The 18,801-nt window shown below is 46.9% G+C and overlaps 1 protein-coding gene across 1 annotated transcript in view; it reads right to left on the bottom strand.

The window, feature by feature from the left end:
- Nucleotides 1–18,801, bottom strand: part of SCN4A (sodium voltage-gated channel alpha subunit 4) — a 117,124-nt gene that overhangs the window by 58,904 nt on the left and 39,419 nt on the right. The window contains exons 13-15 of the mRNA XM_019475818.2: nucleotides 15,966–16,139; nucleotides 15,018–15,374; nucleotides 9,507–9,932 (exon numbers count right to left, since the gene is read on the bottom strand). Of these exons, the coding sequence (XP_019331363.1) occupies nucleotides 9,507–9,932; nucleotides 15,018–15,374; nucleotides 15,966–16,139 (957 nt within the window). The remainder of the gene's footprint in view (nucleotides 1–9,506; nucleotides 9,933–15,017; nucleotides 15,375–15,965; nucleotides 16,140–18,801) is intronic.

Here is an 18,801-nt window from a genome sequence, read left to right as displayed (position 1 = left end):
CTATCAATGCATCTCAAGCAAGACCCAAGAAGTCATCCTCCCACTGTACTCAGCCTTGGTGAGGCCACAGCTGGAATACTGCATCCAATTCTGGGCTCCACACTTTAGAAAAGATGTGGAGAAGCTTGAGAAAGTCCAGAGGGGAGCCACATGCCTGATTAGAGGTCAAGAGAACAGGCCTTATGAGGAGAGGCTGAGAGGCATGGGACTCTTCACCCTGGAAAAGCGAAGGCTCAAGAGTGACTTGGTGACAGCCTAAAAGTATATAAGGGGTGTGTATCAGGAACTGGGAGAATGCCTGTTCACCAGGGCACCCCAAGGGAAGACAAGGTCTAGTGGTCACACACTGCTGGAAGACCGTTTTAGACTGGACATAAGGAAAAACTTCTTTACTGTCCAAGTCTCCAGAGTCTGGAATAGACTCCCCCCAGAAATGGTGCAAACACCTATTTTGGATACCTTTAAGAAATGCTTGGATGCTTACCTTGCTGGGGTGATCTGACCCCAGCTGACTTCCTGCCCCTTGGGAAGGAGGCTGGACCCGATGATCTCGTGAGGTCCCTTCCAACCCTAATGTCTATGAAATCTATTAACCTATTTTGAAAATGGGACTTAGGAAGCTCTGAAAATCTTTTTCCTTCTACTTCTTAACTGTGAGAAAAAAATATTTTTTGTCAAAAGGAGCTGCCTTTTCTGTTCATAAATGATCTCTAATTGTCTGAGATTCATTGAGATTCCCACAAAATTTGTTTGTGGTTTGTAATTACTTGGCAGCTGCTCATGTGTTTATACATCAGCCTGTGGATTGCTAATGAGGTGTCCTGCTGGCTTTGCTCTGAGAGTTTAGTATTTACAGTTCAAGAGTCAGCTTGTGGTACTGGCATTCCTCTGGCTCATACCTTCTCCTGTGAGTCAGGCCATTGGAATCAGTGGGTCACAAACAGACCAAGGGGCTATTCAGTGCAAACAAATGAAAAAAAAAGATGCCTCAGTCTGTCCCCAAATGCCAGGGTTTTTTGACTGGAAGCATACATGAAATACTTTGTATAAGAGCTTGTTACCCCAGTGTGCTTTGATCTCTCTCAATTCTATGACTGAATGACTGGCTTTTAAAGGGAGGTCTCTGGCTTGATATAGGTATAGTAGGGAGCTACTGATTTGAACACCAGTTATCTGGGCTGTTCCACTATCCTAATGCAGGATATGCTACCAATCTGTGTGGTACCAGTCAGAAAGCAATGGCAACTGAGAGAAAGAGAACTGTCAGTGATTGAGAAATAAACCCTGACATTCTTAACACACTGAAACAAATGCTGCTTATTCATGATGTATACAACTGTTAATGTAATACCAGTATAAGCTTCATGAACCAAACAATCTGATTTGAGAGACATGTTGTTGTACTAGTTAGTCTGACTCTGCTGTACAATGTAGAATAGGTGTAGCTAGACAAGGGCCACTAGATGTCCCCCTAACACAGCTGGATGCCCCTCTGAAGGTTGGATCCTTCAGGCTATATTGACATTATACTCAAGAGGTGAGATTACAACTCCTGTCAGTATGCCCTAATCCGGCTAGCAAGGGTAGCAATGCAGGGAAAACAGAGCAACCCAGGCTTCAGCACTGGCCGGCTACCTAAGTGGGCCCCCAGAGGAGCTTGTATACCTTGCAGCAGACACCAGTACAACTGCACTTATATTAGTACCCATGTGCACTAGTACAGGGCTAAGTCTATTCATCCTATGATCCTAATGGGAGTGGGAGTGTAGACACTGCCTTGGTTTGTTGTTCTTCCTTCCACCAAAATCAGGATGGAGCAAGGAGCATAAAGGGAGAGAAATGAGCATGCTGAACACAATGCTGTACTACCTCCTTCAACCCAATAGCCAAGTTACTTAAATAATAGCTGCAACGATTCTGAGGGAACAAACAAAGCCGGCTAACATAACCCCATGCCCAGGGACAAATGTTACCCTGGCACTCACAGTCAAAGTAATAACAATTTCCACTGAATGTTTGAATTTCTTAGAAGCTGTAGAAGGATCCGTCCATTCTGAGACTAATTGGGGTACAGCTTCTGCTAGCAATTGATATGCCAGGACCTCTGGGGTTGTGCCCTGGGCCACAGATTCCTTTAATTCATGCAGACATGCTCTTGCAGTTCTGCCCCATATGCAATCCTCCCTCTTGCGAAGAACAGCTGTAGTTGCTGGAGGGCTCACATGGTCTCTTGTTAGTGCACTGACATACTGCTTTGCAATACTCTACCGGGCCTGGGGCATTCTCATTTTAAATGCCCATGATGGTACAGAGAAATCTGTCTCAACCACCAAATGTCTGATAGCAACAACAAACAGAATTACAGACCCCTTGAATCCAGATCCTAATGAAGAGGAACAAAAGTAGGAAGCATTGAACATATTCTCAGACTTGCTCCTCTAAGGAGTTTTTCTAGTAGATAGGAAGAGATTATCCAAAGTAGACAAAGAGAAGGGAAGGACTAGTGGTAAGGCAAACTGGTGCTTAACACGGAAAGGGACTCCATTCAGAATGAATAGTGTCTCCAGCTACACAGCTCATGTGGCCCATCCCTAGTCTATCATTATGTATGTATCACAGATATGGCACTTCTCTGCTAGCTTCCCAGCTTGTTTCCATCCTCCATGGTTCCATTATATTGGTACTGCAAGAAAACAAGCACCAGCACCCAGCCAGTTATGAGAGAGTCCAGTTATTTGGCAAAGTCTGGTCCTCCTGCTCCTTTAGCCTTCCATGAAGTCAATATTTCACCCAGAGTCTTCATCACTCTCAAACCTATCCCAAGTCCAGCAGAAAGGATAGCAGAAATATGGGGGGCTAGCTATAGTACACAGCTGATAATGCCAGAGGTACCTACATGAAGTGTAGGATGGTTTGGATAGAGATGATCCTGCCTTAGGCAGGAGCCAGGACTAGATGACCTATGGAGGTCCTTTCCAGCCCTACTTCTCTATGATGCTACAAGCATTACTTGAACACCCATCTATCAAGCATCAGCATCACACAGCTGCACCTGCATAAAATGGGTGGGCACACAGAGTATTAGCCTCAAGAAACAAGCATCTGATACTAATGGACTCTTATGGCTAGGGTCTGGGGGTGATAGGCCTTGGCAGGGCATTCTTAGCATGCAGCTACTGGGGACACAGGAGTAGCCTGATCTCTAAAGCTGGCAAAAGAAGCCACAAGGGAACCAAGTCCTGTTGAACAGGTGGCTGCATCAGAATCTAAACACACGAGGAGATGCCATACATCTTATGTTGGGAGAAAACCAGGTTGAAAAATTCCAAAGGCAAAAAATCCAGTTTTGACATTCCTGGAAGGAGATTTTTCAGGTTTCAGATTTTAAAATGTTTTTTCATGTAAGTGTGTTGGTTTTTTTAAATTTGGAATTTGAGTATGTATCACAATCTAGGGCAAGAGAAAAAAAAGGAAAGATTCAAAATCAAAATGAAACATTTTGCCTCTCTCCAGACAAAACATTCTGAAAGGAATATGCACCAGAATTTTCCTTCCAGAGAGGTTGGTTAGATATCTGGCTGGGGTATTACAATCCCAGCACTCATTCCTGCCGAGGGCAGGGGGTCAGACTTGATGACCTGTTCAGGTCCCTTCTGACCCTAGAAACTATGAGGTTCAGAGTATTTGGTTTTCACTGGCACTCAGAGAGAAGGCAGAATTCATTACCCTTTGTGAAACACGACATTTCTCTTCCTCATAGCTCTAACAGCATCTCTGAAACTGGCTACTATTAGCTCAGTTACAGAAAGCTGTGCACCAGACCAGCATGCTCTAAGACAGGTCTAACTAGGACCTCCAAATAGGAGATGAAAAAAAACCACGTTGTAGAAACAATGGCAGAGAAGCAAACGGTACTTTGTGCTGGGAGTCAGAGGGGAAGTGTTTTTTTTTCACACACAAATGAGTCTTTCCAATAGTTAATCACCATGCAGACCTCATTGTTCAACAACCCAAGGAGCTGCTCATGAGCCTCAGTTTTACCACAGGCATTTGCCAAAATGGAAGCATTTGCACTGCTGGCTTAGGCACATTAATGTCATGGGTATGAAAAGGAAATTTAAAATTATGGCCTAATTGATGCTAGCTCGGGAACTATTCCCAAACAGTGCTGGAAGGTCTGTTATCTTCCTCTGGGGTCAGTGATCTTCTTGGGCGTTCATAGATGTGCTCCGGGAGGCAGGGGGAAGCACTTTAATTAGTGAGTTGTGCTAATTAAAAGCACCTCAGCGTCACGTATATCAGTGTGCCCACACTAAAAAATGGTGGCAGGGCACTTTGAACTAACGTTCTTTAAACAAGCTTTAGTTCACCATCACTATCTTTCAGTGTGGGGATGCTGATACACGTGATGTGGGAGGCTGCTGGAGCACATTCATTTCCATGTTCCAGCAGACTCAGTTAATTGGGTCTGCTCTGACACGCTGGATTTACAGCATGTTGGAGCAGCCTCGCTGCATGTCTGTAGGAGCCCCTTCATGGAAGATGGGCAGATCAGACCCCCATGATCAGTCTTCTACTTGCTCCTTGCCTCTGGGGCTCCCCGCCAGCTCCCATCAAACAAAGCTCCAGGTCAGTTCCACAGTGTGGAGTGTGGAGGCAATTTCAGCAATGCCACCCAACTGAATTAGGCAGTGAACACCTTCAGGGTTCCTGGGGGTAACTGCCCTGGCTGTGGGACCATACCCCACTAGCTAAATCGGAGATAAATATGGGCCTCAGTGTATATGTACCTGCATGAAGTCACTGCAGAATCAAGGAGTGCGAGGGAACTGCTGGCAGGGACCAAGCTAGGATGGGTGTGGGGGGATGGTCTTACTTCACCTGTGGTACTGAACAGAAATGTGTAGGGGAAGCACGTACAACCGGTGTCCTGTGACTTCACATTATGGATAAATATTCACTGGAGCCTAAGAAACTGTCTTTTTCTTTTGAGTGTGGGTTTTGCCAGGGCCCCTTGGGTAAGACTGGATAGCACAGAATCTCAAAGGCTTTTTACCTTATTGGGAGCAGGGAAACAACTCACTACACCATGTTTAATTGAGATTTTTAAAATGTGCCCAGGAGTACCTCTGAGCTTCCTTGGGGCTACAGATCAGATCTCAGGAGCCCCCTGACATTCTGCTGTAGTTTGTTCTAATGGCATTATTCCACTCTTAAGAAGTTTCCATCTCTCCAGATCATGTTCTAACATTATAAAAGCCTAAGTCTGTCTGTCTGTCCATAATGCTTTATTTGTGCTCTGATTGCTGTCTTAGCAGCCTCCTTGGAGGCAGAGGGGAGCGACGGGGACTGGAGCGCCGCCATAACGGAGGTGATGGAGTGTGGGGGGGTGAGGCCAGCCCCCTCGGGTCTGCTCCTTGGAGCCAAGGGCCAGTGCCCTCCCCTGCAACAACAGCTGGCAGGGAGGGGAGGTGGTGGGGAACAGGGGAAGGAGGGTTACCGCTCAAAGAAAGGGGGAGAAAGGGGGAATGTCTCCGGGTCTGGCCCTGGACTGAGGTGGCAGGGGGAGGGATGCAGGCCTCTGTCCTCACCCGCCCCGCCTCCCGTCATTCTTGATGGGCAATTGTCTAGTATACATATAAACTTCTCACCCCTTTGATATAAACAATCCTGTCCACATCACTGATCATTCTAGTTGCTCTTGTTCCTACTGAGAGATGGTGGCCCAGACTTGGTACATTTTTACAGGTCCTCATCATGACCTTGTCCGATATTAGTAGAGTTTCCCCTTATCTTGTTTATTAGACTTGCAGACTTAAATCTTACTGGATTTCTTTGTTGCATGCATCTCCGACATAGCGTTACTGCTGTTAACATGATTCCCTCTGTCCCATGAGGTCTCAGGACCTTCTAGGGCTTATCCAGCAATGCTGATGTCAGGCACTTCATGAGTAGATCCAAAATGCATTACTTTGTTTGCTCTCGTGTTAAGTTCCCTCCCCAGTGGAATGGACACCTTTCTCTAGATGACCCTTTCTAAAGTATTAACAAGTAGATCCAATTTTAGTGCCATCAGCAAGTCTCACTACTCTACTGGCACCACCTTCCTCCATGTCATTTATAATCAATCAAACTGGAACCCCAGCACCAAACACTGCAAGCAACCACTAGTATCTGCTAACATTAATGACAATCTGACACTCTTTTAAACACAAAGCTCTCCCCTTATTCCAGCAATGCATTTGTCCCTCATTCTGTTAAACACCCAACTCTTTTTTGCTGGAGCTTTCCAAAATAATTCGGTCTCCTGTACACATTGTCCGGAAAATTTCAGCCAAGAAAAAGTTCTAAGCTATTGAAAAAGAGTGCCCCAGCAGGGAAAGTTTTGGAGAGAGAAAAGCAAATTTACTCTTACTAATAACATCTGACTTAAAAAAAAAAATGAAAAAAGGGCAGAAGCTTGGATCCTGTTGTTTAAAGTTAAGTGCCTAGCAAGTAGCCACATTTTCATAGGAGGAGCACCAGCTGTAGGTGATGTATGCTCAAGGTGTCTGAAGAGCAGGCTATTTTTATTAAACATAGGTGTACTGAAATACTACTTTTCTGTGTAATCCCAGACCTACAGGATGCCTGGAGAGAGACCAGATAAAGTAGTGTTATACTGGGCAGCATGAGACCTCCCTGTTGGCTGGCAGGTGGGTAAAAGGAACAGACAGAGAATTCTCTGACTTGCTTCGTGGCAGGGGACCACATCACACTTGTCTAAATGCATCTTTGTGTTTGTCTATAGAGAAAGTGGAGTTATGAGGGTGGGAGCAGAGAAGCAGGGGATTTATGATATAATGTGACTCCTAAAGAAGATAACACCATAGCCCAGTGGTGCTCAACCTTTTGGCACCACAGGCTAGAAATGTGGTGCAGGGACTCTCAGAGGGCAAGATGTGGAGTTGGGACCTGGTACTGTTCCCTCCCTGCTGTGTGTGCAAGGATTGGACCCTACAGGCCCAGTGCTATACCCACTTGGTCCTATGCACTGGGATCAGGCACCACAGTGTTGCAGGCCAGATCTGGCTTATGACCTGGAGGATGAGCACCCCTGTCATAGGCAGCTCTTATCTATTGGGATTCTTTTCACCTGATATAGGGGGAATTGTTTCTAAGGGACAATGCTTTTTTCACCCTGTTGTACACACAGAAGAAAGAACAATCAAATGTGGCCACCTACCCAAAACTGCATATTAAGGTGCTGTTTCCTTCTACCCAACAACCCGTGCATGTCTTCAACTGTTTTCTCTAGATGTGCAGGGCTGCAGGTTTGGTACAAGTACCAAGTCCAAAAGGGAACAGACAGTCCTGTGCAGTTTTATTGTTAGTCTCTCTACTGCACACATCTGGGAGAAGCATAGAAAATTAGGGTTGGAAGGAACCTCAGGCAGTCATCTAGTCCAACCCCCTACTCAGAGCAGGACCATCCCCAAATAGATCATCCCAGCAAAAGTTTTTGGTTTTAAAAACTTACAAAGATGGAGATTGCACCACCACTCTGGGTAACTTGTTCCAATGTTTCACTAGATGTGCCCATCTAGTGAGAAATATTTTCCTAATATCTAACCTAAACTTCCCTTGCTGCAACTCGAGACCATTGTTCCTTGTTCTGTCACCTGCCACCACTGAGAACAGTCTAGCTCCATCCTCTTGGAAACCACACTTCAGGTAGCCGAAGGCTGCTATTAAATCCCCTCTCCATCTCCTCTTCTCTAAACTAAATCAGCCCAGTTTCCTTAGTCTTTTCTCATAAGTCATGCTGTACAAAATAATGCAATAGATAACGCAATATCATGCAGTTGATAATGCAGTATCAGAGCTGAAATGTACATAACAAATCCCTGGAAACTCACAATTCATTTTTCTATTGCAAATGAAAGAATAAGGAATTGCTATTTAGCAGCTTCTGAAAGAACAAGTAAGCAAGGGAGAGATGGAAAGTATTTTTAGATTTTAAACTCAACTGAGACAATAAATCTTTGGATCCATTTCTGCCTCTGCAAGCACAGCTGAAAGTATCCTGGCTTTGCCATGCCACCACAAGAAGTGGCACCTAAAACGTCCTTTGAACAGAAATGTCCTATTTTACTGATTGGTACTTCAAATCCTAGGATGGCCATGTCACTCAGGTACAGGGTGTGGTGGGAGGAGGGATTTTTTTTTTCTAACAGTTGTATTGGTAAAAACCCCAGTATAAATGATGTTATAGCTGGATAAATCTATTTACATTGTTGGACTCTGGTTCCTTAACGTAAGTTATACAAGTATAAACACAATTATTTCACTGTAACTATATATTTTTTAAATGAGATATTTTGCTCCTTTAATTCTAACAGCATAGTGAAGGCAGCAAAACTTTTCATTGTAGACACAGCTTAAGGCCATGGCCTTGTCTAAGCTGACATGGATTTGCCCCATGAATTTGCTCTGGTAGAGCTCTGGTAGAGCAACCCACCCTAATGGAGATGCAACTTATACTAGGAGGAGATTTCTTCTCCAGCCTCACATAAACCAGTTCCCTGAAGGGAGCAACCTATACCAACAGAAGGACATTAGAGCTTCTTCCAGCGTAGCTGTGCTGGTCACAGCTTGGGGGGGAAAATAATTATACCTCTTTCTGATATAAGTATACCAGCAAATCTTTCAAGGCCTTAATTTCAGGCCAGCTCTCCACTACAGAGTTTTGTCTAAATAGCTGTCAATTAGAAAAGTGAAAGAAAATCCCCTCCCTCCCTGCCATCAAAACTGTCCCACATAGGCACAACATCTACAGGCAAATGAGTCCCGTAGCCAGCAGAGTTGTTGCTCAGGGAGGTTTAACTCTGTCAGCAAAGGACCTTCTCTTGCTGCCATACCAATGTAGTTAAACCAGCAAAAACTCTGCATAGTCCAGAGCTGCCATCAAGCACCGAGTGATTTTACTGGCGGTAACTACAACAAAACAGAGATTAGGCATTTTTTAGCTAATGAGCGCAGAGAGAAAAATCCACCCAGGCCCAATGTTCCCCTGCCTTCTGTTCATGTGAGTCCAGGAAACACAGAAATCAGGGTCCTTAGATTGTGACAGGTGTAGCATGGGGCAGTGGCCCTTCTGTAGACCAATTCCCTTCCCTCTGCCCCTCAGCATCCTATGACAGCCATTGGCTCCCAAATTCTCAGATGCAGAGAGAGAAATGTGAAGCTGGGGAAATCTGAATGACTTTGCAAGACCAATGCAGCTGTTTCTTTGTCTACAGCACAGAGAAAGCAATTTCACTGACACTTGAGGTGAGAAACACAACGTGTACGATACCCATATCAGGCCAGACACCTTAGTCCCGGACAACAGCTCATGGCATAGAATATAAATGCAACATGAGGCCTTTCTTGAAGTGATGAGGAACTTGCAGTGAGTAAGGACTGTGTGATATAGCCCTCTTATCCCCCCAAAACTGTCTGCTGAAAACCAAGATGTTTCTTACCTTGGTGTCTTCTGTGTCAGACTGGGTGCTTGTTTCATCGTAGAGGTCAGATTCCTCTGAGGCAATTGGCACTTGGACAGTCAGATTGGGGTTATTAATGAAATTCATGTGATCCACATGATCTACAGAGATATGCTCTTTCCCAGCTACTCCATCCATAAAATCCGACTTGGAATCCTGGCCAGAGTCCATATGGTTTAGGACATAGTTGTCTGTCTTACTCTCCTCTTGCTCCTCATCCGGGTCTTTCTTCTCCTTCCACTGCCTGTGAAGTAGCATTAGGACAGTTTTCTTTACAAAGTCAATCCCCCTAGTGATCCTGCCAATAGCAATCTGCAAATTGTTCATCTCTCCATCATCATCAGAAGCTGCAAGGCTATCAGCACTGAAGGAACTCAGCAGCAAAGCTAAGAACAGGTTCAGGACCTGGAGGGGACAAAAGCAAACAACAGCTCTAATGTCAGACAGAAGCACAGTCAAAACTCAGGGTGGGAAGGGGAGGACAATATCTTCTACAGCATGGACTTTGCTTCCCTTTGACTAAGAAGTGTCTACCCTCTCCTTGGTTGCTGCACAAACCCAATTTCACCTCTCATTCCCAATCAGGGAACATCTCTTTGACCCTGACAGCCCTCAATGCCACTTGGTGCAGTCTTGGTGAGAGAATTGGATATTATCTGCAAGTATCTTCAATGCAATACAGTCCTGTGTCCCTTCTTAACCATGTTAAAACTCCATTGTATCCTTGTGTTCTTCATTGTCATTTCATTTCTATCCTCTTTGCTCCCTTGAGCAAGCTTATTGCTGGATTGGCTGCCATAGCAGGCTCACAAAGCTTAGTGCTCCTTTCCCCTGTCTGCCCTTGGGCACACTGACCATTTGCCTCATTCTCTTCTCCATTCCTGTTCCCCTCTTTCCCATATCCTGTTGGGGGTGGGCACCAGCAGCTCCAGTTCTAGAGGTGGCTCCCATTTATTCTCTTCTTATTTAGAAATGGCCCCAAATTCGTAGAATCATCAGAATGGAAGGCACTGAGAGGTCATCTAGACCAAACCCTTGCAGGGCCATCCCTGTCTAAATTATTTTACAGATTCACAGTTTAGGGCTGGAGGAAGGATTTGTTTTTGGCTAGAAATAGATGTTGCCAAATGAAGTAGATCAGCTGTGCCAGGATGTTTCCCAGCACAGCTAATTTGCTTCAGAGTGAAGCGCGTATCACCCGTTGTCCCACAAGATTAATGGGCAAGACAACAGGCAATGTGATACCTGCTTCAAGAGATGTGCCCCCAGCAATTTCTGGGGCATGTCTATGGAAGCAGGCAAAGTCAGGGTGTGTCTCTGGAAGAGGAAAAAGCCTTTCCCCACTTTCAGAAATGCACCCCAGAGATTGTCGGGCATATGCTTCAGGAAGAAGGGAACTCTAACTTTCCCTGCTTCCAGACTCATGCCCCAGAGATGCAATGGAAAGCAGGGGAAGCCAGACAGGTGCTCCTGAGGCTTGAGGGGCCTAATCCTGTACAGGAATTTGGAGGGCATGCAGGACCAAGCCCCTCAAGCCACTAGAGTGTCTACCAGGGGCAGCTGGAGAGTGGGCTACCCACATTCTCCTATTTTAAAGCAAATAGATGTCTGATACAATAAAGTGGCACAAATTATTATTACCTTTTGTTGTGACCAATTTGTGTTACAACAAAGGGTATGGATGTCTATTTGCTTTCACTCTGAGCCACCATAAAAATGTTTATGGTTGCACAAAGGTGGCAAAAGGCAACATCCGTTCCTACATTTAGAGTCATGTTGTGTAAGGCTGACCATCATCACACACTATCTGAGCCCCTCTGATATTTAGAAGGCATCTGAAAATTAAATTGACTGCTGCTTAAGGTGGGGTCCAATAAATCATATCACCCTCAACTCCCTGTGATTTTACTTGCCTTTAGAATCCCTCCCTCCCTCTTCTTTCCAGTGAAGGGACTAGCACCTGGAGAAATCTCTAGGGACCACAATACACGCAACTGCCAGGTTTTCCTCCAACCAGCAGCTCCCTGGACCACAGATTGGAACCCCAAATTCCTTCTGTGACAACAGGAATAACATGGGGCTAGCAAGCATAAGTCTAACATACATTATGTAAGCAGGTTGCTAGAATGGAATTCCCATGATCTCAGGCATGGTGCAGAGTCTATTGACTCTGATCCTTCACCAGTCAGTGCCCCAGCCTCACCAGGGCCAGATTCAATGGGTGCAGGACACGGTTTCTGGTGCTGAACACTCACCCGCAGTACTGTGGAATGCATTTGCCGTGACAAACTGACCCTCTGTCCAACCCCCACAGCTGTTGATGTTTGTGCCTCCTGGTGCCAGGAGCACATTTGAGAAGGGAATTAGCTGCTATTCAAGGTCACTGCTGTTTTCACATGGCTCATGCCACATGACTTAAACAAAACCTTTAAATAAATCCCCAGTATCACATCAGTTTAATACTTAGGTTAAGTACCAATTACAGCTAATAGTTTCTGTTGCTGTCGGCTCTGGATTTTTCAGCAGGACTTGATTACCTTGTCACCTGAGTTACTTCCTCCTTTTTTCCCTTAATAACTCCAAAGGAAATGCCCAAAATATCATTAATAGCAAAGGATGACTGGCCCCAGCATTATCTCGGGGGGGGGGGGGGGGGGGGAGGGGAAGGTGTCCATATATATATGTCCCACAGCTTCCAGGATGCCAAGGCAAGCACTTGGGTTATGCCATGGGAAAGCTGACCTAGTTGATCAGTATCTTCTGCCATAAGCTAAGAGAGGACAAGAACCAGCTGGGGCCCTGCACAAGTCATGGAACTATATCCACAGCTGGGGCCCAGCTGGCAAAGCAATGGGATCTTCATTCTAGGCATCAAAACAGGTAGCACTGGTCCCTCTCTTGACCTGAGATGATGAAGCTGTGTGTGTGCTGGAGCTCCATGGGCTGGAAGCCAAGGCACCCTGCTACCTACTTCTGCCCCTCCACTGGGAGACTTTTTCGTACAGAAGGTGGCCCTGAAAATGTCACTCTGAACTTGGAGTGATTCCCTTATCTGGTCAGCACACCTGGGGGGACCATCTGGAAAGGACTGGGAACATCAGGGTTGGTGTCTGACCTCGTGAACTGACATCTTGCAAGCAAACATTTCCTAGAGATTCCCCTAGTGGGATCTGGCCTGTGTTTAATATCAGCATTAATGGAAACTGAGCCATGGGGATGCCACAGTACAAAAGTGCTGCCAACACTAACCATTGAGGGATTTAGGTGGAAGGACATGTTACTTTTCCAATCATGCAAGTGGGGATGGAGAGAGACACATTTTTCTAAGATGCACTGCCCAGTACTCTGCCACTGCCCTGCTGCATTGACCTACAGATGGGCCTGATGCCTATAAACAGTGGTGCTCAACCTTTTGGGCCCACAGACCAGGAGTGGGGCTGGTCTTCAGGTGGGGTTGTCCATGGTCCAGATTCAGTGTGTGGAGTTGGTTTGTCAGCATCAGCCAGTGCACTGGATCAGCCCTGTGCACTGAATCCAGCCATGGAGAGACCCTGTGCATCAGCCTGGCCTCATGTGCCATCACAATCCCACGGACAGGGCTGTGTCATCCAGCTTGCAGGGCTGCCTACAGGTCTGGAAATTTGGTGGTGGGTGGGGGAGTAGTGGTGGTATTAATTGACATAGCTTCCAGAACTTCTGCCACCATTTCCCTGCCACTAATTTTCCAGCCCCATGGGCTGAAGGTTGAGCACCACCTGCTATTGAACAAGAAGGCACTTAAGTAGCTGAAGGAAGACACCGCTTCTAGAGGTATGTCTGTGCACTGCTGTTGCCATCATACCTGAGCCATCAGCCATGGCAGTGAGGAGATCATTGTGTGCTAACTGCCTACATATTTATCCTGCTTCTCAGGTAGGGTTTGCATCCTAGGTGAGCTCTGTGATGCTGTAACTAGGCGGCTACCAGTACCTGAGCTACCTATTTTACAGCTAATGTGGGTATGTCCACATTACATTGCAATCACTGGACTGCTCAGTCAGGCCAGCTCTGGGTAGGAACCTGGGACAGAACTTGAACAATCACTTTCTGCCCCAGAGGTAAATGTGCTCCTAAATCAGGTGTATTGGCTCCATCTTGAGCTATCAAGCCACACTTGCTCCTGCAGCCTTGTACGTTCTTACCCCAGGCCTGAATTTGGCTCCTGGAGAACAGTGCAGACCCTGGGATCACAGGAGCAGGGTTTAGCAGGCTCATAGAACATTGCAGTGCTGAGGGAGCAGCATTCAATTCCCCCCCAAGGCAGATAGTTTTCTCAGCAGATTCCAACAGGTTTACACAACTCTGACAAGTAATAGAAGCAACTAGACAAGCTGCTGCCATTCGTCTCCTGTTTTGTTCTTTCAGAGGAGAGGATGAGGCCTGCACAGCTTGGAAAACAAGCTTCAAAGCCATTGGTGAGAGGGTTACCAAGTTTAGAAAGGATTTCACACGTCCATGGAACTTAGGGGCTACGTCTGCAGTTCAGGCAGTGGTGACCGGGCAGCAAGCGGCTCAGGTTATCAAAGGAGGTAAACAGAGGGGGCTGAGAAGATACAACTGCATGCCGCTAGGACGACTAAGGGAATGACGCAAAAAACTCATTCCTTCGGCCCTCTTCCCCTGACCCACAAGGCAACAAAGCAAGTGAACTTAGAATCAGTCAATCAGACTCTATTTCTCATCATCCAGCGGCTCTAAGTTGTGGCTGGGGTGTAGAGAGAGAGTCTGGCAGCAGAGGCCATCAATGAAGGCACTTGACTGAGATATGGCATCTTATTCCTGCAGCTTATTTCTGCTGCTTGCTGTGTGACCTCAGCTTGGTGGCTTCTGCTGTCTGTGCCTCAGTTTTCCCTCTTGTTCTTGGTCTGTTTTGAGGGCAAGCTCTTCAAGACAGGAACTACCTCCTTCTCTATATCTTTACAGCACCTAGCACAACAGAGCCCATGGCTCAGCTATCAGGTGCCACATGCTACAGGAGGAGGACACAGGACATGAATGAGCCCCCTTGTTTGGAGGAACTGGCATGCTCTTACCTGGGTGTAACAGGTCCCAGATGCTCTGAGGGCAGGTGCTGTGGGTGGAGCCATCCCTAGGGGTGTGCAGGGCCCGGGGCATATCAGCCTGTGTGGGGCCAGGGGTGGGGGTGGCAGAAGCTGGTGGCAGTGTCAGTGGCAAGGGGTGAGGGTGGTGACCACCTGCAGAAGCTGGCAGCAGCGGGGCCTGTATGGCACTGTTCACAGGGCCCCCCAAAGCATGGAGCCCAGGGCGATAGCCCCAATTCACACCCCCTAGGGACAGCCCTGGCTGTGCGTGTACCTATACTAAGAATTAATGGAGAGCAGATGACTGATGAGATGAGAAAGAGCATTGTGTGTGGATTTCCTATAGGGATTTCTCTCTATTCCCCTCCCTGCCAGCCCCATTTTACCATGGCACAAACAGGCAACTCACCACGAGGTTCCCAATGACCATCACCAACATGAAGACGAGGAGGCACATGGCTTGGCCTGCCACCTCCATGCAGTCCCACATGGTCTCAATCCACTCTCCGCACAGGATGCGGAAGACAATGAGGAAGGCATGGAAGAAGTCATGCATGTGCCAGCGGGGCAGTGTGCAGTCAGCAGAGATCTTGCACACACATTCCTTGTAGCTCTTCCCAAACAGCTGCATGCCCACAACAGCAAAGATGAAGACAATGATGGCCAGCACAAGGGTGAGGTTCCCGAGAGCGCCCACGGAGTTGCCTATGATCTTTATGAGCATGTTGAGGGTTGGCCAGGACTTGGCAAGCTTGAAAACTCTGAGCTGCAAAGAAGAAGGGGGAAAGCAAACAATGACCTGTGGAGCTCTTTGTCACAACATATCAAGAGCACATCAGGGCTCAGAAAGAGACTGGGCACCTTTTAAAATGATAAACTATGAAAAGTTAGTTCCAAGCACTTGGAAAGGGGTAGGAACCCTCTGGCATGCAAGGTAGACCAACCTCTAACTAGTGGGAGTTAAAAGGAGGCTGCTTTGGGCCCAGATATCTAAATTGCCTCCTGTAGGGCTTCCCACACCTTTCTCAGCAGCTTCTTGTATTGGTCACATTTAGAAATGGGATAATAGATGGACCCAGTCTGGATGTTTCTGTATTTTCTCAGAGGGAATGTAAGTATTCCTGTGAGTTTAGCAACTGCAAGACTAGGACAATCACTAATGCCACTGCATCCCAAATTGACATCGGAGAGATATACCATGTTGGCAATGGCTCCAGTGGGGCTCACAATGTTTGCCCTGGGGGTGATGGTTCATTCTTTTCAACTAATGCAATTCAGGGGATATTGCTTCATGGGAGTTGGAAATAATCCTTCTCTGCTTTTATCCTGGCCTTGAAACCTTCAACACAACACTTACCAGACGGAAAGATCGGAGCACAGAGAGCCCCTGCACATTAGCCAGGCCCAGCTCCACCAAGCTCAGGGTGACGATGATACTGTCAAATATGTTCCAACCCTGCTGGAAGTAGTCATATGGGTCCAAAGCTATGAGCTTTAAAACCATCTCAGCAGTGAAGATCCCAGTAAAGACCTGTGGAAAAATGTTATTATCAGCTGCACAACCAGCCCGTTACAACCCCTCAGCAGAAGGAATGGCACAAAGATGGCAATAAGACCCCTGCAAAGCCAATATAGGGGCATACTGGTAGCAGTGCCATAGAGATCTGGTCAGAGCCAGCAGGCAGGGTGCATCCCGAGCCACCCAAGTTTCACTGGGGCCAGCCCGTCCAGACACCATAGACTTGGGAAGGGTGCAAAGGGGGTTTAAAGGGAAGCAGGTTTCAGGCTGTGCCCTGAGAAGGCAAAGCATAATAGGTCACCCACCAGAAGAATGATTACAGCAGCTCCATCAGGAAGTGCAGAGAGGTAGTGCCCTGCATTGATTTCCCCAGGAGGCCTAAGAGATGCACTGCCTTCACAGACCCTGAGCGCTTGTCTTCTCCAACAAGAGCTACAGTGCACTGGATTTCTCTTGGAAGCTGAGAGAGACCCAGTGCAGCACAGATCACTGCTAGAAACCTTGGATAAGTGTGTCTCCCCCAGTGGCATGACTAGAGTGGGCGACTAAGCCAGACACCCCAGGAACTGACTTGGTTGGAGGAGAATGGAGGGAGGTAAAAAAGCATAGCTGCCGCTGCGGCTGTACAACTGCGCTGAAGGCAACCAGAAGTTGCTGCTGCACCGGTGTGGCAGCTATCCCATGTACCCAGCCACACTGTTAGGTCTCTGGTGTCTCCTGAGGTCATCCTTTTCCACAAGCTAGGCTGCACTGCTGCTATGTAGCACATGTTAAAAGCTCCAGTGTTGTTTGGGAATTGAGGGAGACACTGGTCCTGTGTGTGAAATGACTGCCTCCTTGATCTCCCTCACACACACTTGGCATATGGTATGTTGTGATGAATGGAAGAAAAAAAATAAGTGGACAAAGTATCACCCTCAAATGACTTCCAACCAGGAGCCTCCACTCCAGTTGTCCAGTTAGCAGTTCCTCTATGAGCTCTGAGTATGGCCGCTCCCCCGAAGTCCTGCTGCCCTGTAAGCTGATCTGGCGTTTGCACATTGCTCTCTTGATTGGGACTATAATGATGCTCTGTATTATCACATTACCTCAGCATGGTATCGGTTAGGTGACAATTAGCATCCTAAAAACATTCCTATTATATGGCACCAGGCTTTGGGAGTGCAGAGCTTAGCTGAGGAGATTTACCATACACAGTAAATATTCCAAGGAGGTTGTCGGCAAACTGTACAGGCAGCTCTTGATTTACAATGTTTCGCACTTACAATGTTTATAAATTGATACCATTTCAACTTTACAACGCCAGTTTCGACTTACAACGCTTGATTCAATGCAATGCCATGGCAGCGAACGAGTTCGCTGTGTCGCTCATCTCCCTGGAGAACATCTGTCCAAACTTCCTCGGACACTTTCTTTAATAAAGCCAACAAGACTCCAGAAAAACCTGCAGCCAAGACTCCTGAGAAGACTCCAGCCAAGAGCCCTTCAAAAAGTCCAGCAAAGTCACCTCAAAGAAGTCCTTCCAAATCAATATGATTGCTATTTACAATATGAATATATTAATGTTGCTATATTACTCATCTATAACTGATTGAGTACAAAACTCTGTGGTATTTTTGGTGAAAATAGGGTATCGGACCTTCGTTCAGGGACCCCATTTATACCATTGTTTCTTATAAGAAAATTGGTTCTGAGTTGTAACGTTTCGACTTAAGATACGCTTTTCAGGAACCAAATGTGTCATAAGTCTGAGGACTGCCTGTATTCTTCTGGCTTTATTTTCCACTGGCTTGTGGCTCCTCCTGAACTTTATCTTATCATCAATTCCTTGTAAATCAGAATCCAGGCTAATTATAACCATATCTTCTAGCTCAGCCCCAAAGTGCTATGTCTCAGTGCTGCAATCATAGAGTGAAGCTCTCTGGCCTATCTAGGAGGCCAGAATCGGATCAGAACAGTCTCCGCACAGGAGTAGATCAAATCATATATGAAATCAACAGGGGTGTGCGAACCAGGCCCTATTCCATTCAGATTCGGATTTGGCCCGAAGCAGGGGCAGTGATTCAATTCGTTGATTTGGATCACTGTCCCTGATTTGATTTAGCCGAATCCAAGTCTGAAGATGTGATGCCAATTCAGGGAATGAGCAATTTGGACATAGACACAGCCTTAAATGTGTTTTCTATATAACTCAAGGTACCAGTGTGGCTTGTGAATGCTGTGATGCTGGGGTGCATGGAGCATCCCACAGGAGTGTGGGGAGGCCCCCCCATGTGCTCGGCAGTGAACCTGGAAGTGGACTGGAAGTACTTCTGGCCCACTGCTGGGTCCCCCAGGGAGCACACAGAGGGTCTCCCCCCCACCCCGTGTCCCGGCTTGGCAATTGGTCATGGGGGGACCCCAGGTGCCCCCCCAGACCCAGGAGGCACCAGTCACCGAGCTGGGGTGGGACACTGGGGGGCCTCCCAGAATGCTCCCTGGCAAACCCAGAAGTAGAACAGAAGTGCTTCTGGTTCACTTCCAGGTCTGCTGCTGAGCACACTGGGGAGCTCCCTGCGCTCCTGTGGAACACTCCATGCGCCCCAGCAACGCAGCGTTCATGAGCCGCCTGCTACCTAGAGGTATGTAGAAAAAACATTTAAAGCTGTGTCTATGTCTGAATTTTCGAATCTTT

Source organism: Alligator mississippiensis, chromosome 4 (genome assembly GCF_030867095.1).
Source record: "Alligator mississippiensis isolate rAllMis1 chromosome 4, rAllMis1, whole genome shotgun sequence".
In the NCBI taxonomy this organism is placed as follows: Eukaryota; Metazoa; Chordata; order Crocodylia; family Alligatoridae; genus Alligator; species Alligator mississippiensis.
Note: the sequence above shows the minus strand (reverse complement) of the source record. Positions and strands in the feature narration are given on the sequence as shown.